Raw genomic sequence first — 19,317 nt, 5'->3', positions numbered from 1 at the left:
GTTGGGCCCATTACTGTGATGTATCGTTAAATAAATAAGGACGTTCCTATGTGGCTACTCGTGCCTGTGCACATCCAGAATTCCTGATGATCACTGCAGATAACATCGCCAATGATAAGCAGCTAATTGAAGCAAATTGCTTCCTGTCGTTTAGAGAAGTCAGCGTTCATCGTCTGTTTTGCAGAAGCTGAATGAAACACGGGCCAATGAAGTCTCACAGACCCAGTCACAGCTCAGGCTCCAGAGCTAATCCAGGTTCTGCATGCTCAGGAGGGAATATGGATGATCTGGGAAATGGGTTCTGGACAATTATGGCTCTGTTCCACCACCATGTACCTACAACCATCAGGCTCCTGAACCAGCATGGATAGCTTCGCTCACAAAGAAATGCAAATTATTGTTGCCCTATTAATAGCCCTCCCCACCACTGAGGACATTTACAGGGACCTCTGCCAAAAGAAAGTATCCACCCACCATCTGTCTCACTACTGTCATCAGGTAGGAGGCATAAAAGCCCCCAGCAGGTTCAGGAACCATTATTACCCTACAAACATCAGCTCCTGAACCAGGGTGGATAGCTTCACTCGCCTCAACTCCGAACACATTCTACAATCTACGGCTCATGTTCTTAGCACATTTTTTTAAATTAGCAAAATTTGTCTTCACTTGCACATTGGTTCTGCGTTTATGTATAGCTTTCCATAAATTCTGTTGTGTTTCTTTATTTTCCTGCACATGCAGCAAGGGAAGTCTCTAGATAGTATACGGTGACATACAAATACTTCGATAGTAAATTTACCTTGAACTTCGATCAGTCTGCACCAACACCTTTGTCCCAATTATTCTCACTCTTTACAGAATCACTGAATCCTACAATGCCAAAAGAGACCATTCTGCCCATCACAGCTCGCCTGACGCCTTGGGAGAGGAATTTGCCTGAGATTCTGCTACAGACAACTGCACGTTACTACAAACACAAGAGATCCTGCAGATGCTGACCATCCAGAGCAACACACACAAAATGCTGGAGAAACTTAGCAGGCCAGGTAGCATCAATGGAAAGGAATTAGCCCTCTTCCATTCCAGTCCAGATTAAAGATCTTGGCCCAAGATCCTTTGAAACATACAGTGAAATGTGTCATTTACATCAAGTCAGATCTGTGAGGATATGCTGAGGGCTGCCCGCATATGTCGCCAGGCTTCTGGCAGCATGCCCACATCTACTAACCTTAATCTGCACTTCTTTGGAATGTCGGATGAATCACACGTGGTCACAGGGAGAAGGAACAACCTCGTTAGAGACAGTGGTGGGAATTAAATGTGGATTGCCAATCTCTGGAACTGTAGTAACATTAGGCTTACCAGGGCTACCATCTTTACTCTACGACCATGATCTGGAACCATTGCATCAAACCTTCTCTGCTCCCGGGGGAACCAGCTTTGCTTCTTGGGTCTGTTGCAATGCTCAACGTTAGCTTGAAAATATGTCCACCTGATCATCCGTCAGACCAGACATCCTCACTGGAGTCACACAGCACTGAAACAGGCCCTTCAGCCCAGCACGCTGTGGCTGACCCTCACATCCACATTAATCCCATTCATCGGACATTACACAGTAACCTGAAGCATTCTGACCCAGGCAGAAAAGAAAGAGCAAGTTCCCTGAGGCTGTGGAACTCACCATTCGGTCAAAGACTTTATTAGAGATGATGTAGAGGAAAGTCGTGGTTCAGGAAGAAAGAAAGAGGCACCTGCATGGGAAGACTCATCAACAGAGCAAGAATGATGGAGATGGAGGAATCAGGAGAATGGAGTGGAATTCTTACGAGAGACTGGGTGTGATAAAGAGCTGAGATGGTCGTGGGTGACTGTGGGTTCGTACTAGATATTTGAGGCTAGTCTATCCCTGAGATGAAGATTGGGGGATCGAGGAAGGGAAGGGAAGAACCAGTGATGACTCTGTGAAAGTGAGAGCAGGGTGGCAACTGGCAGCTCAAGCAAAGAAATGTTTGAGTCCTGAGAGTGCAGGAAACACACGATCTACCATTTCCAGCATTTTGCCCGTCGTGAGTGGACAGCTTCAGGTTTCAGAGGGGGGTAGATCAGAGCACACGAGGGGACAGGAAACATCAGGGTGGTCAACAGATCTACTGAGGCTAAGAAACCAGAGGGAGAGGTCCAACTGGATCAGGAATTTGGGATGGAAGAAAGGTCCTAGAGTCTGGGGTGAAGACCCCAAGGTAACGAAATGAGCATGGAGCAGAGGTCGCACAGACCAGTTGATGACATGTCTGGCCTAGAATTCATTAAGATGGGGGCAGGGGGAAGAAGCTGATCAAGTGGGATCAGAGAGGGGACACCAGCGATCTGGGTTCAATCCTGTCTCCGTCTATGAGCAGTGTATACATTCTCCCTATGACTACATGCTTCCTCTGGGTACCCCACTTTCCTCCCATCTTAGGGTTAATAAATTGTGGGGAGGTTATCTTGGCACAGATGGACAGTAATGCTTGCAAGCTTCCCAGAGCACATCCTCAGACTGTGTCGGTTGTTGACACAAACAACGCATTTCACTGTAAGTTTCAATGGCTCATGACCAAAAAACCCTAATTGTAAATTGCTATGATCGGGAAGAACTGGGTTTGGATTAAAACAAAGCAGGATAGATCCAGAGGAATATTTGAATTCCTGATTTGGTGGAGCTTACAATTAATGACATATTAAAGATAGGAATAAACTTGCCTATTGTGGGAGAAGGATAGAGTGGGACTGTGGACCCCACATTTTCAAACGATGTGAGTCTAGATACCTGACACCCAATCCCCACCCCCAGACAGATGGGGCTCATCAGCCGTGGTTGACACTCATCTAGAAGGTAAACTCTGATCTCAAACCTCCACTGCCTGGCAGCTCCTGCGATGCCCCTGCTACCAAACTGTATCAGTCTCTGTTCCTTTGCATTCATCAACTGCATGGAGTGGAGAATTCTGCTGAATGGACAACAGCTTGCTCTCCATATCATACCGTCCTGGCTTGTGCACTGGCACTCTGCACCAACAATCTAGACAGCTAGGACGTAACATCCACGGTCACCCCCGACCAATGGGGGCCTCAGATGCCCGCCCCGTCTCTCTCCTCCAACACGATTATGGGGCACCACTGTAGCGTAGTTGGTTAATGAAACACCATTCCAGCTCGGGGAACCACAGTTCAGAGTTCAATTCAAGCAAGTTTGCACAATCCTTCCCGTGTGCACGTGGGTATCCTCCGGGTGCTCTGGTTTTCTCCCACAGTCCAAAGACGTACCATTGAAAATTGTCCCGTGATTAGGTTAGGGTTAAATCAGTGGGCTGCTGGGCAGTGCGGCTCAAAGGGTTGAAAGTGCCTTTTCCACACTGTATCTCTAAATAAATAAAATAAATAGCTCACATCCCGCACCTCAACCACTCTCTTACGCTACTGAGCCTGTCTCCCTGTCCATCACTCATCATCCCACCTCACTCCCTTCTTTATCCTGGCTTTTGCTCAGCTCATCCCCACTCACAACCCCAGTTCCCAACTTATCACCGCTGCCCCCTCACCCTGATTCAACCCACCCAACTCTTCCCCTACCAGAGAACAACTCATCATCCTTCCTCTGCCCCACCTTCCACAATACACCAGTGAAAGTCAACCACGAATGTTGTGTCCTGGATGTTGTAGGCAAGCCAGGGCAGCACGATATGGAGAGTGGGCCATTGTCCATGCAGCAGGTGATGAATCCAAAGGAAAGGCAAAGACCGATACAGTTTGGCACCAGCGGCTTCGCAGGAGTTGCCAGCCAGTGTCGATCTCAACAAAGGGACTCCAGCTCCAGATTTTTCCTCAGGGTTTACTCCCAAAGCCTACCCCATGAGTGGGTTTAGCTGCAAGGCAGCAGAGATTTGACATCAGAGTTTTCCTTCTGCTCTTGATGAGCCCCACCCGCCCAGAGCGACTGGTTTTAAAGCACCGGTAACTTGCCTTGGCCTCTTCTCCTGTCAGTTGAAGTGGTTCCACCGGACTTGGTCACTAAGCCACACGTGAAGTTCAGGAGCTGGACATGGTTGTCAGAGGCTATTTGAGACATAGACCACATAGACCCACAACCCTCTGGCTATGACAACCTTAGTGACCCCCACAATCCACCAGCCACCGGAAAACAGAGAACCCCTGTCCTCTAACAAACACCGGTCCTGCTCTGGGTGACACGCAGACTCACGTTCTTGGCCTTGGTCACCAGTATCCTCCGCTGCTCCGCAGACAGGTCCGGGTCGCCGGTGAGAACTTCCAAACAGTCAGCAAACTCGCTTTCCTTCATCCCGGTGAGCTGGCCAGTGCTCCAAGCAGCAGGGAACGTTGCTTTGATGTCAATGCAGTCAGGGACGCCCTCTAGGTGCAAGCAAAGGAAACAGTCCTGCCATTGCAAAGGACCAGGGCAGTGGGTGCAGGGGTTATGACCACAGAGCCCCATCCCACCCCAACTTGGAAATATACTGCCAGTCATTCACTATCCCTGGCTCCGAATCCTGACTCCGACACCCTTACCCCCCACCCCACCCCCACCCTCAAAGTGCTGCCCAGCCAATGGGCTGCTCCTACTTGACCCTCGAGTAGGCAAATGGAAGAATTGGGGATGGGGGAGGGGTGGTTGATAGGAATAGAGGGTGGAGGAGAATTGATGGGAATTGGGGGAGGCACTTAATGGGATCGAAGCAGCTGACAGACAGGAGGGGAGGGCAGCCAAAGATGGGGAGTAGCCAATGGTGGGGGGGGTGGGGGAGGACAGCTGACGGGGGCAGCTGACAGGGGAGGGGGGTGGAAGAGAGTGGCAGTCAACAGTGTGAGAGCAGGGGGCAGCCGATGGGGGGACAGGCGGTTGTGGGGGAGGTGGGAGCCACAGAAAATTTGCCGAGGAATGGGATAGTCAGTGAGCCAGCATTTCAGATGGGCTGAACGGCATAAGGAAATATAGACATTCCGAACAGCCTCATGGGGAACTTTCATATGGACCATATCTGGTGGCGGATGTGGTTCGGCCCACTGTCCCACTTAGGGATAGGCTAGAAGTGTAACCTTGTTCCCCGACATCCACGTCATATTTGATGGGCCAGCACACTTCAACCAGACTTCAGACCAGATGCTAAGCACTGGAGATCACTGTAGAAGGGCCAGCCCTGTTACTCACACCCCAATCCCCGACCCCACTGCTGGTGCAGGGGTACCCAGGCTGACCTCTCCGCCTCTTCACGATGCTCTTGACGGCGTTCACTGCCAGGCTCTGCTTCTTGCTGAGGAGGGCGGTGCGGTCCGAGAGACTCTGCTGCCCCCGGCACAGCCTGCCCACCAGGCTCAGCCCCCAGCGTCGCTCGCTGCTCAGCACCATCTCCACCGTCTCAGGGGTCAGCACCACCTACCAGGGGCACGGTAGGGAAATGAGAGGAAGCAATACAAGATCCTGTCCTGACCCGCCACTACTGTAGACCCCAGCACAACCTCAGGAACACACCGGTAAAATTCTGAACTGTTACAGAGAGCTCAGTGACATGGTGGCCTGACAACTTTTCCCACAGTGGCAGCTAATCCCTTCTGCCAGCACACAGCCCACAGCTATCTCTGATACCTCCACCAGAATCTCCAGAAGAACTGACTTTGGAGAGGGTGTGGTGGCAAAGAGGTTTCTCCCAAACCCAGACTTTAGCCACACCGCTAACACCCCCCACAACCACCCCTCCACTTTCTCTCTACCCCTCTACTATCCATCTATGCCCAGTCCCTTGCACCTCACCCTTTACACTATTCCCCCCAGATCACCTCCACCTCTAAATGTCTCTGCACTCCTCAACCACATGTACGTTAAACCCCTACCCCACCACAAACACTGCCTTTACCCCCTACACTACCTGTTAATACCCATTTTACCCTGCCCCTATCTCTCCCCTTTACCCCTGACCCACCCTTTACCCTCACTCCATCTCACCAACCCCGTTCATCACTGTCAACCTCTGCCCCAGACCAGAAGAGGTTCACCAGGTGAATTCCTGGGATGACAGGGTTGTCCCATCACATTCAGCTAAAAGGTAGATCTGTGCTGTCCAAAGTTGAAATGAATAAGTAGAGATCTTTTCAAAACATTGGGTCTTAAGAAGCCATGTGGGCAGACGTAGAAATATTTCCATTAGTGGAAGATGGGGCTGGATGAGCGGGTATTTAAAGAGGAGATAGATGGGGCTGTGTAACCATTTCTTCTCCCAGGAGGCTGGATGAGCCGGTATTTAAAGGAGAGATAGACGGGGCTGTGTAACCACTTCTTCTCCCAGGAGGCTGGATGAGTGGGTATTTAAAGAAGAGATAGATGGGGCTGTGTAACCATTTCTTCTCCCAGGAGGCTGGATGAGTGGTTATTTAAAGGAGAGATAGATGGGGCTGTGTAACCATTTCTTCTCCCAGGAGGCTGGATGAGCAGGGTATTTAAAGAAGAGATAGATTGGGGAGGTTGCTTAAAGATGTCATAGTTGGGGAAGGGGGTGAAAGGAGTAGTGAAGACAAGCCCCCACTACCTGTTAATTGTTCCCAATGGCATGTGCCTCTGACAATCGTACAGCTCCTGGCCTTCACAGGTGGCTAAGCTACTTAACCCAGTGGAACTGTTTCTACTGACAGAAGGAGCAAAGCCAGGTTACTGACACCTTAAACAAGCTTTTCAGGCAGATGAGACTCATTAGCCAAGTTTGGCAGCTCATCAAGGAGAAGGAAAGCTAGGATCTCAAATCTCCCCTGCCTTGCAGCTATTCCAACTCATAGGGAGGTAAACCCCGATGGAAAATCTGGAGCTGACTCTACTGACAGCTAAGACACAACATTCATGGTCAACCCTGACCAACAGAGGCATTCCTTCAGATCAGGGAATTGAGGATTTAGCACAAAAGAAGGATTGAGGCCAGTGTAGGCAGCTGGGTTTAGTAGCTAAGCCACACGTGAAGGCCATGAGTTAGACTTGGCTGTCAGAGGCACAAGCCATTGGAATAGGTTTGAAGGGTCATGGTCTACTATTCCTGTGTGGTTTTTTTTTGTGTTTATAAGAGCGGCTAAGGAGAGAATTGAAGGGCTTTAGGGATGGAACTATGGGAATTCCCAGGGATGAAAGCAGCTAATGGGACACTGGGAAGATGGAATGAGCTACAGCAAGCCTCAGAGGGCTGGGGAACTGGAGGAGATTACAGCAATAGGGTGGGGCACAACACAAGACCAGTGAAGGGTTAAAAGCAGGGACAAGGATCCTTAAATGCATGCGTTGCTAATCAAAATAGAGGAACAAATGATTAAGTTGGTGGAGTTTACTGTATGTCTAATACTAATACAGAAATGAACTCAGTGCCCACTTTATTAGGTACATCTGCTCATTAATGCAAATATCTAATCAGCCTATCATGTGACAGCAACTCAATGTATAAAAGCATGCAGACATGGTGAAGAGGTTCAGTTGTTGTTCAGACCAAACAGTAGAATGGGGAGGAAATGTGATTTAAGTGATTTTTGAGTGTAGAATGATTGTTGGTGCCAGACGGGGTGGTTTGAGTATCTGAGAAGCTGCTGATCTCCGGGGACTTCCATGCACAACCGGCCAGACTAGTTCAAGCTGATAGGAAGGCAACAGTAACCCAACCACATGCTACAACAGTGGTGTGCTATAGAGTATCTCTGAAAGCACAACGTCGGCCTTCTACAGCAGCAGAAGATCAGAATGGGTTCCACTCCTTTACAACTGAGTGTAATTTATAGGGCTTCCTCAAGATGTCCTTTTTCCCTCTCCTTCATCCCTACCTTTGGCAGCCTGTGTATATCCTCAGGTGGAAGGGTGAAGACAAGTCTACCTATGTATTCTATCTGCTGTACACTCCAGCCTGAAGTATCCCTGTAGAATAAATGAAACAAAATTCACATTTCATTAGACAAATCTATCCATGATCTCACCTCCTTACACTCTCCTCCAGCCCTACATCATCTCCCCTCCAATCCTCACCTCGCATTCATCCCCAAATGTAATTTCATCACTGCTTGTAATTACTCTGTCAGTTGTCTCTAGCACTCCCTCCCTAGTGCTTGCGTCTCATGCCTCTTCTCCGTTAAGATCACCTTGCTCTTTAGCGGGTCAAATGCCCGAATATCATGTGCAGTTCAGTGTACAATTTAGTTAGTTTACTGAAAATACTAGGTGCTTTTACTCATGTGAAGCACCTTGGGCTGTCCTGTCACGCTAAAACAGCCACAGAAATGCAGATTGTTTCCTTACTAATAATTGAGCACATTTACAAGGAGTGTTGCCAAAAGAAAGCAGCATCCATCATCGGAACCCCCACCCTCCAGGCCAGGGTCTCTTTTCACTACTACCATCGGGCAGGAGGTTCCACAACCACCAGGGCCCTGAACCTGCGTTGATAACTTCACTCATCACAATGATGATCATCCTGATAATTCCCACTTTCAAGGACTCCACAACTCCTGTTCTCAGTATTATTTATGTATTTTCATTTGCACAGTTTCTCTTCTATTGCAAATTGGCTGTTTTTCCACCTTTGCTTATGTATAGTTTTTCATAAATTCTATTTTATTTTCTTATTTTCCTGCAAGTGCCTGCAATAAAGTGAATCACAAGGTAGATTACAGTGACATACGCTCAGTGGCCACCTGCTCATTAATGCAAGTATCTACTCAGCCAGTCATGTGACAGCAGCTCAATACACGCAGACATGGTTTTCAGACCAAACATCAGAATGGGGAAAAAATGAGATCTAAGTGACATTGACTGTGGAATGATTGTTGGTGCCAGACTGGATAGTTTGAGTATCTCCGAAACTGCTGATTTCCTGGAATTTTCACGCTCAACAGTCTCTAGAATTTGCAGAGAATGGTGCAAAAAAAACCAAAAAACATCCACTGTTCAGTGAGCAAAAACACCTCGTTAATGAGAGAGGAGACTGGCTCAAGCCGACAGGAGGTGGCAGTCACTCAGATAACCGTGCGTTACAAATGTGATGTGCAGAACAGCATCTCCAAAAGCACAACACGTCCAACCTCAAAACACTGAGGAACCATCAGAAACTCGCCCAGCCCCTGACGACTCGGTGATTTCAGTCTCTGAGGCTGAGCATCTCGCCCAGACGGGTTACCAAGCCAAGTACGAAAGACCGGAGTTTCCACTGAAATCTTTAACCACTTGCTTTGGCAGTCTGAGGTACTCACCTACTTCAAGAAAGCTTCAATTACGGAGGTGCCCAAGAAGATCATGGTGATCTCTCACTGACCGCCATCCAGTAGCACTTACATCCTCAGTGATGAAGTGTTTTGAGAGTTTGACGATGACACATATCAACTCCTGCCTGAGAAGCGATTTGTATCCACTCCAATTTTCCCATCAGAGCAACAGGTCCACAGCAGACGTCATCTCATTGGCTCTTCACTCAACCTCAGTACCTCTGGACAGCAAAGATGCACACATCAGGATGCTCTTTATCAACTACAGCTCAGCATTCAACACCATCATCCGCTCAAAACTAATCAATAAGCTTCAAGTCCATGGCCTCAGTATCTTCTTGTGCAATTGGATCCTCGATTTCCTCACAGACAGGTTGGATTGGCAACAACATCTCCCTCACTCTCTCTATCAGCACAGCTGCACCACAGGGATGTGTACTTAGTCCCCTGCTCTACTCGCTTTACACTCATGACTGCGTGGCTAAGCACAGCTCCAATGCCGTATTCAAGTTTGCTGATGACGCCAGTGTCACTGGCTGAAGGTGGTGATGAATCAGCATATAGGAGGGAGATTGAAAATCTGGCTGAGTGGGACTGATTACTGAGTTCAGGAGGAGAAAACCAGATGTCCATATGCCAGTTCTCATTAGAGAATCAGAGATGGAAAAGGACAGAAAACTTAAACTCCATGGTATTTCAGAAGACCTGTCCTGGGCCCAGCACATTAGTGCCTCTACTTACTTAGGAGTTCGTAGAGTTTTGGCATGACATTTAAAACTTTGTCAAGCTTCTATGGATGTGTAGTGGAGAGTATAATGACTGGCTGCATCACAGCCTGGTATGGAAACATCAATGCTCTTAAACAGAAAACCCTACAATAGTCATGGAAATGACCCAGACCATCATGAGTGAAGTCCTCCCCACCATTGTGCACAAGGTGTTGTCACAGGAGAGCAACATACATTATCAGGGACCATCACCATCCAGGACATGCTCTCTTCTCACTGCTGCCATCAGGAAGGTGCTACAGAAGCCCCAGGACTCACACCGGCTAGTCCAGGAACAGTTACTGCCCCTCAACCATCAGGCTCTTCAACCAAAGGGGATAGTTTCACCCGCCCCATCATTGAAATGTTCCCACAGCCTGTGGGTTCACTTTCAAGGACTCTTCGCCTCATGTTCTTGAAATTTATTGCTTATTTAACTATTATTATAATATTTGCATTTGCAGTTTGTTGTCTCTTGCACTCTGGTTGAATGGCCAGTTTGGTGTGATCTTTCCTGGATTTTATTACTGTAAATTTATTTTAACAGACACTGGCGTACAGCTCTGTGAACATGAGTTACTCAGGCGATTCAGTTGTGAGAGGATTCCTTCAAGTAGCATCAACACACACAGGACATGGGGGAACTCAGCAGGTCAGGCAGAATGAACAGTCAGCGTTTTGGCCTGAGACCCTTTTTCAGGACTGGTCTAGTGTCACTTCATAGACATACAATCAACCTAAGTATACAAGCAATCTGATGCGTTCGTATTTATTGTGTATTCTTTTGCTACTGTGCTCCTTCTCTATGTTTTTTTGTGTGCAGCACTGGATCCATTATTTTGTTCCCCTCTACACTTGTGTACAAGAAACGGCATTAAACAATCTTTAATCTTGAAAGGAAAGAGGCAGAGACCAGAAATAAAATGATCAGGGAAAGAGAGGAGTACAAACAGGTGAATGCAGGTGAGGCAGAGTTCAAAGCTCAAAACTAAATTTAGAATCAGAATCAGGTTTATTATCACCCGCATGTGTGGTGAAATTTGTTAACTTAGCAGCAGCAGTTCAATGCAATACATGATAGTATAGAAAGATAAACCAGTTACAGTGAGTATATGTACATTAAATAGTTAAATTAAAAATAGTGCAAAAACAGAAATATTATATCGAAAAAAGTGAGGTAGTGTCCAAGGGTTCAATGTCCATTTAGGAATTGGATGGCAGAGGGGAAGAAGCTGTTCCTGAATCACTGAGTGTGTGCCTTCAGTCTTCTGTACCTCCTTCCTGATGGTAACAGTGAGAAAAGGGTGATTGAGGTCCTCAGTAATAGATGCCGCCTTCCTGAGGTATCGCTGCTTGAAGATATCTTGGATACTACGGAGGCTAGTATCCAAGATGGAGATGATTAATTTTACAACTTCCTGTTGCTTCTTTCAGTCCTGTGCAGTGGCACCCCACCCCCACCCCATCCCAGACAGTGATGCAGCCTGTCAGAATGCTCACCCCACCCCCACCCCATCCCAGACAGTAATGCAGCCTGTCAGAATGCTCACCCCACCCCACCCCATCCCAGACAGTGATGCAGCCTGTCAGAATGCTCACCCCACCCCACCCCAGACAGTGATGCAGCCTGTCAGAATGCTCACCCCACCCCCACCCCACCCCATCCCAGACAGTGATGCAGCCTGTCAGAATGCTCACCCCACCCCCACCCCATCCCAGACAGTGATGCAGCCTGTCAGAATGCTCACCCCACCCCCAGCCCGTCCCAGACAGTGATGCAGCCTGTCAGAATGCTCACCCCACCCCACCCCATCCCAGACAGTGATGCAGCCTGTCAGAATGCTCACCCCACCCCCACCCCATCCCAGACAGTGATGCAGCCTGTCAGAATGCTCACCCCACCCCCACCCCATCCCAGACAGTAATGCAGCCTGTCAGAATGCTCACCCCACCCCCACCCCATCCCAGACAGTAATGCAGCCTGTCAGAATGCTCACCCCACCCCACCCCATCCCAGACTGTAATGCAGCCTGTCAGAATGCTCACCCCACCCCACCCCATCCCAGACAGTGATGCATCCTGTCAGAATGCGCTCTATCATAAATCTATAGAGGTTTTCAAGTGTTTTGGGTGACAAACCAAACCTCTTCAAATTCCTAATGAAATATAGCCACCGTCTTTCCTTCTTTATAACTGTATTGATATTTTGGGACCAGGTTAGATCCTCAGAGATCTTGAAATCACTCGCTCTCTCCACCTCTGGTTTGTGTTTCCTTGTCTTACCCTTCCTGAAGTCCACAATCAGCTCTTTCATCTTGCTGACGCTGAGTGCCAGGTTGTTGCTGTGACACCACTCTACCAGCTGGTATATCCCGCTCCTGCATGCTCTCTTGTCTCCATCTAAGATTCTACCAACAATGGTTGTATCATCAGCAAACATAGATGGCATTTGAGCTGTGCCTAGCCACACAACCATGAGTGTACAGAGAGTAGAGCAGCAGGCTAAACACACACCCCTGAGGTGCGTTGGTGTTGATCGTCAGCAAGAAGGAGATATTATCATCAATCCACAGAGCTTGTGGTCTTCTGGTTAGAAAATCGAGGATCCGATTGCAGAGGAAGGTACAGAGGCCCAGATTCTGCAGCTTTTCAATCAGGACTGTGGGAATAATGGTGTTGAACAGTAAGCTATAGTCATCGAACAGCATCCTGTCAGGAGTTTGTATTGTCCAGGTGATCTAAGGCCACATGAGGAGCCATTGAGATTGTTTCTGCCATAAACCTATTGTGGCCACAGGCAAATTGCAGAGGGTCCCACTGCAATTAATTGCCAAAATATACAGTATGTTGTCTTATACAACCTTGAGATTTAACTTGTCTGCATTCACAGTGGAACAGAGAAATGGAATGGAATCATTGAAAAACTACACACACACACACACACACAACAAAGAGAAGGGAGGTGGGTGTGGGAGAGGGAGAAGAGAATAAAGTGGGAATGTGGAAGCTGATTGGTGGGGAAGGCAAAGGGCTGAGGAAGGAGAAATCTGATTGGAGAAGACAGTACTCCATGGAATGAAGAATGTGTACGTGTTGATCCAGATTTCCAGCATCTGTGTCCGTCGGATGCAATGGATTGGGACAGGGAGGTGGTGGGTGGGGAGGAGGTGTTCACACCTTGCTCGTAAGCCTACCCCAGCACATCCTGTTTGGTCAACAGCCAACCAAATGACTTCCTATTTTGCTCAGGGATGCAGTAACTTTTGACCTCATCCAGGCGAAGTAGCAGGTCCGGCCGGTCGATGTGTTTGACCTTCTCTTCTTCAATGAAGATGACAAGAGGTCCCAGGCTGTCCAGAACCTCTCCGGAAATTTCATCCTCAGCTCCAACTCCCTGTCAACAAGAACACAGTCAACTTCATCAACAGTTCAAGTTCTCAGCTGTAGTAGATAGGTTAAACCCAGGCCCAACACAGCCCACGGACATTTTCTGTACACAGACTCTGTTCACGCACACACTGGTTTCACCCACTTGACACAGAACACACACACGGCACGCAAACACTCTCATAACAAGAACGTAACAAACAGCAGATGACATGCATCGAGTCATACAGGCCCTTCAGCCCAACTTGTCCATGCTATCCAAGTTGTCTACCTGAGCCAGTCCCATTCGCCTGCATTTGGCCCACATCCCACTAACCCCTCCCCATCCATGAACATACCCAAATGATTTTTCAGCTTTGTAGTTGTACCCAACTCTTTCCACGTTCCCATTACCCTATGAGTAATAAAGTTGTCCCTAGGTTCCTTTTAAAATTTACCCCCTCAGGTGAGGAGAGGGTGGAGAAGGGGAATAAAGGGGTGAATCAGCTTAGGGTGGTGAGAAACCTACCAGGAGATGGAGGGCTCTCTCTGCCAAGTAACTGCGTTTGTGGGGCAGCAGGTCCAGCAAATGCAAGGGGTGTCTTGTCAATTGACGTAGGATGGTCCTCACTGAATCATTGGGAAGACTGTTCAGGATCTTCAGACTGAAAGCACAAAGAAAGAGAATCAGAATTAGGTGTAATATCACTGACATACGTTGTGAAATTTGTTACTTTGTAGCAGCAGTACAATGCAATACAGAAAATTACTGTTAATTACAATAAGAATAAATAAAAAGTAAATAAATAGTGCAACACGAGAGCCAAAATCTTCAAGTTCAAGTTTAACTGACATCCAACCATCCTTGAATTCCAGCCAGACAAAACAGTGCTCCTTCAGGGCCAAGATACAAAATAAAACCTGCAGTCAGACACAGCACAAAGCACATATAGCACACACAGGACAGCAGTAAAATGCAGTCGCACAAAAATATATAGTCCAAGACCCTGAGTCAGTAAATAATGCAGCAGTTTGCATTTGGACACAATACGGCTTGTTTTCTGCCAAGTGAACACTGGTGGGGGGGGAAAGCGGATCGTTGACTCTAATTTGGACGGTGCGCCACACTGTCCCCGGCACTCCAGTGGAGTGTACGGTCTCCAACGCTGCTCTCCTGGGCGCCACCACGAGCTCGAGGCTTAGTCCTCCCTATGACCGAGGTCACACAGCTCCCCTGCCACCCACCAATAAATCAGCAAATCATATTTGCAGCATTCCACATCAACGATGCCCAACAGGATTTTGCGATCACAAGTGACCATGACGGTCATTCACTGTTACTGTACACCACCTTCATGCACTGATTCTGTTACAGACAGCAACACCATCCGCACCATCCAGTTCCAACATCTTCGGCTGGCCTCGTAGAAGCCACTAGCACGCCTCCAGCTTACTGGAAACGTTGAGGTAGTGTGCGTAGGCTATTCGGGAATCTGATAGCAAAGGGTGGACACTGTCCCTAAAATATTAATTGTGTGTCTTCAGGCTGCTGTACCTCCTTCCTGATGGCAGTGATGATAAGAGGGCTGAAAAGACCCTATGGATTTAACTTCCAGGAAAGCAGGGAGGTCCTCCTCAGAGTTCTGGTCTCAATCACATAACTAAAGTGTTACCCATTCATTCCTGCACTGCTGTTCACAGGGTGCCTGCTGGTTTTCCTACGTCATCCTCCCAATCACTGGGGACATCTTCAACAGGCCATGTTTCAAGAAGGCAGGACCCTCACCATCCAGGACAACCCTCTTCTCGTTACTACATCAGGGAAGAGGTACAGGAGCCAGAAGACTCACACTCAGCAATTTAGGAACAGTTTTGCCCCCTCCACCAGATTTCTGAATAGTTCTTGAACAACTCTTCATTATGGCAGCTTTTGCCATTTGTAATAGGTTTATGTTTTTGCGCTGTACTGCCACTACAAACCAAAAGAATTCACGTCATACAAGTCAGTGATAATAAATCTGATTCTGAATGGTGACAACTCTGTCACAGCACAGCACTTTCGAGCACCTCCAGGTGCTACACAATTGCACTGTTTTCACACTCAGGTGTCCAAGGAGTGTTTTCTTGTGTAAATTTTGACAGAAGCTCCCAGCCTGACTCTCACCACAAAAACTGCAGCCTGGCCTGTCCAGCATTTAGTGTTTTTGTTATTATTCCTGCTTCCTGGGAGGTAATCGCTTCATAAAGACATGGGTGTTGAGAGAGGGTGAATACAAGGGTGGGGGTGTGGAAAAGTGTGTGAAACTGAAGGAGCACAATCCAGGCTCAACAATTAAACACAAGCTGGCCGATCCAGAAACACTGCCAAAGGGTTTGCGTAAATGGCCCCGGCAGTTCTACAGGCCACGGGGGCTGATGAAATTCAACAGCAAATTTGCACGGGACGACTGCTGAGACACTTCACAACGGGCTATTGATGTCGGCTGAGTCACAATGACCAAGGTCATCACACGGAGGTGGACAGTAAAGGGGAAAGGGTACACACAAAGGCAGCACTACCAGTGAGGGTGGGAAACGACAGTGGACTATCTGATCAGCAAAAGCTCATTGGCTGCAGTCTACAATCACCGCAGTATGTGTGTCCAGGATAAAGAAGCGGGCAGGAAAACCTTTGTGGACACTACCCACCCTGCAAACTGCATTTTCCAAAAGCTCCTTTCTGGAAAACACTATAGGGATATTAAAACAAAAATAAACGTCATGCCATTTTAAAAGCTTCTTCCCCCAGGCAGTTATCTGATCAACCATTCTAGTTAACACCCCCACACCCTCCCACATCATTGCATTGCACTGAAAACACTTCCAAACCATTTTTATAATGCTGTTTACATTGTAAGTGCATGCTGGTATTTACGTATTTAACAACATTTTATCTAAATCCTTGCTTTAATCTCCAACTTTATTTTTATGTAATTCTGTATTACGGCTGAATGTTGTTTTTTGTTGCATGTCACTGTAAATTCCTAATCTATGTAAATGTGTACGGTGAATAAAGTTGATCCTTGAAACGAAAGTGACGGAGTACGAAGGACTGGCAATAAACACGAGAGATTCTGCAGGCGCTGGAAACCCAGAGCAATGCACACACAATGCTGGAGGAGCTCAGCAGGTCAGGCAGCATCGATGGAAGTGAAAAAACAGTTGACATTTTAGGCCAAGACTCTTCAGAAGGTCGACTGTTTATTCCTCTTCACAAATGCTGCCTGACTTGCCGAGTTCCTCCAGCACTTTGTGTGCGCTGCTCTAGATTGTTAAAGACCACCTGGGTCATGGACGTCCTTTGGAGAAAGTCGGCTGTCTTTACCCCAAATGGTCTGTGTGTGATTCCAGATGACCAACGTTGTTCACCTAAAGATGGACAATAGAAGTTGGCGCCGTCGCACTAACAGAATGAATTTAAAGGAGAACGAGGTACTCTGGAGCCCACACCAGGGGTAGGGAGGCCCGTCAGAGGTGATGTGACAGACTGTGGAGGAGACAGGGTGGTAAACAATGCAGAAACTCACGGTAATTCAGCCACGACCTCTGGGCCCATCAGCAGGACGTTGTTCTGGAATCTTCTGGGCCACCGTCTGAGTTCCCTGATAATGCACTTGTGCTGTAACAGAGGGAGCAGGATGTCTGGTTACACAGAGAGTAGAGGGGAGAGGGGTAGGCAGGAAAGGAGAGGACAGAGAGACACACTGGCCCCAGCACTCAGTGATCGGGATGAGAAACTGCAGACCCCCTCCCCACACACCCCTCTATTACCCCCCCACCCCCTTCAACGCACAACAGACACTTTAAATCACTTCTCATAATGACGGTAAATACATGCTGGTATTTATTTTATTTCAAATCAACCTTTACTTTAACCTCTACTTTATATCTTATGTAAACCTGTAATCGATTAATATCGTTGTATGTCGTGCCAATTTACCACGGCAAATTCCTAATACATGTAAATGCATACAGCAAACAAAGTTGATCCTTGAGCCGCTGGAAATCTTGAGCAACACTCACAAAATGCTGGAGGAACGCAGCAGGTCAGACAGCGTCAATGGAGAGGAATAAACAGTCAACATTTCGGGTCGAGGCTCAGATCTGATGAAGGGTTGACTCCCCTCCCTCGATGCTGGCTAACATGAAGCGTACCTCCAGCTTTTTAATTGAATGAGAAGCATGCTTATTCGTCATTTCTACTGGATAACAAGCGTTTTCTCTCTGCCCCAGGGTTCCTTCTCATGTCTCCGATGCAACAAGTTCTGGATTTACTCCAGAGTTTCGGCAGCCTGGGTGTGGTGCCAGCGGGGCACTGCACTGTGGATCATTAAATGATGGTCTACCTGCTCTGTCAGGTGAATGTAACTGTTCCTAAGAAGTTGTTTTTAAGAGGAGATGGCTGTTCAATGCCTGGGGTAATATTTAACTCTCAAACAACCTGACAGAACCAGATGATTTACTCATTATCAGACATGGGACCGGTTATCCAAAGATAGTCTATTGTATTTCCTATGTTTGAGAGAACTTCTCTAAATCTATTAAGTGGTTGTAAACCATCTTGGGATTTGTTTTAAAGGATACAGAAAGGGCTATATAAACTGTCATTCTTTTTTCTCCAGATGATTTTGCTAATACTCTGCTTCCTTGGCCAACAGCTCTGCATTGGCGCCTCCCAGTCACCAACCTTCCTTATTTAGTCTCAAGACTGATAATGAACAAGCAGGGCTTGATTCTCACTGCTGACTGTGAGAAGTTTGCAGATTCTTCTCGTGGCTGTGTGATGTTCCTCTGGGTGTTCCGGTTTCCTAATCCATTCCAAAGACAAAGATCACAGGTAGTGAGCTGTGGGCACGTTATATCGACACTGGATGCCTGGTGAGTCTTGTGGGCTGAGCCCAGCACATCCTCCAAATGACCCAAAATGGTGCGTTTCACTGAACGTGCAACAGATAAAGCTGATCTTTATTCTCCCTATTTGTGAACACAGAATGTCTGTTCTTGTGGTTACTAATGCCTCTCAGGGAGGGATTAGGTCAGGCCCCAACACAACCCCTGATTCATCAACACAGTAACCTTCCAATCCAACGAACCCACTCTACCCAATTACACCCACTAATTAACACTGACCTGTATGCCTTTGGGAGGTGGGAGGAAACCCAAGTGGTGACGGGGAGAATATACAGGCAAAATTGAACCTCGATCACTGGCGCATTCTGCCAAACGTTATGTTACCATGCCGGTCACAACACTAACAGTGCGTAACAGTAACAGGTTCACTACCTGGGAACCATAGGACATCACAGCACAGAAAAAGGCCCTTTGGCCCTTCTTGGCTGTGCCGAACCATTTTTCTGCCTAGTCCCAGAAGACAATAAGCTTAACTTTATAGCAATAGAGATTAAGGTAATCTGACTGCCGTGAACACCAGTGAGACCGATGGGCTGATTCAGAATTAGCACTCTGACATTGTTTGGACTCCCGTTTGCCTATTGGCTGGTCTAAGCTGCTGAACCAATGGGCTCATTGTTTACACAACACGGGGTGAAGCGATTGGTTATGTTCAGGTCTTTAACTGTACCAGAGACTGCCAATGGGCTCATTGTTTACACAACACGGGGTGAAGCAATTGGTTATGTTCAGGTCTTTAACTGTACCAGAGACTGCCTGATTCCACCGTGTAGCTGACTGAGAAGCACAACTGCGGCCAAGAATTCGGAATCTGCGGCTTGCTGCCGGAGAGCTTCACAATCTGCCCCTCTGGCCACATTCCCCAAAGACCTGGTGGAGGAAAACAGTGTTAACTCACAGAACCAGTTAACAATGGGCACCCAGCACAGCCAACAACTGCATGAAATGAGACTTGCCCCTT

The 19,317-nt window shown here is 47.6% G+C and overlaps 1 protein-coding gene across 1 annotated transcript in view; it reads right to left on the bottom strand.

The window, feature by feature from the left end:
• Window positions 1-19,317, bottom strand: part of LOC132379218 (stereocilin) — a 93,167-nt gene that overhangs the window by 26,806 nt on the left and 47,044 nt on the right. Inside the window, exons 16-22 of the mRNA XM_059946928.1 lie at window positions 19,103-19,226; window positions 16,973-17,064; window positions 13,936-14,071; window positions 13,235-13,434; window positions 7,843-7,933; window positions 5,254-5,431; window positions 4,241-4,410 (exon numbers count right to left, since the gene is read on the bottom strand). Of these exons, the coding sequence (XP_059802911.1) occupies window positions 4,241-4,410; window positions 5,254-5,431; window positions 7,843-7,933; window positions 13,235-13,434; window positions 13,936-14,071; window positions 16,973-17,064; window positions 19,103-19,226 (991 nt within the window). The remainder of the gene's footprint in view (window positions 1-4,240; window positions 4,411-5,253; window positions 5,432-7,842; window positions 7,934-13,234; window positions 13,435-13,935; window positions 14,072-16,972; window positions 17,065-19,102; window positions 19,227-19,317) is intronic.

Source organism: Hypanus sabinus, chromosome 21, assembly GCF_030144855.1.
Source record: "Hypanus sabinus isolate sHypSab1 chromosome 21, sHypSab1.hap1, whole genome shotgun sequence".
In the NCBI taxonomy this organism is placed as follows: domain Eukaryota; kingdom Metazoa; phylum Chordata; class Chondrichthyes; order Myliobatiformes; family Dasyatidae; genus Hypanus; species Hypanus sabinus.
This window is presented reverse-complemented; position numbering and strand designations above follow the sequence as displayed.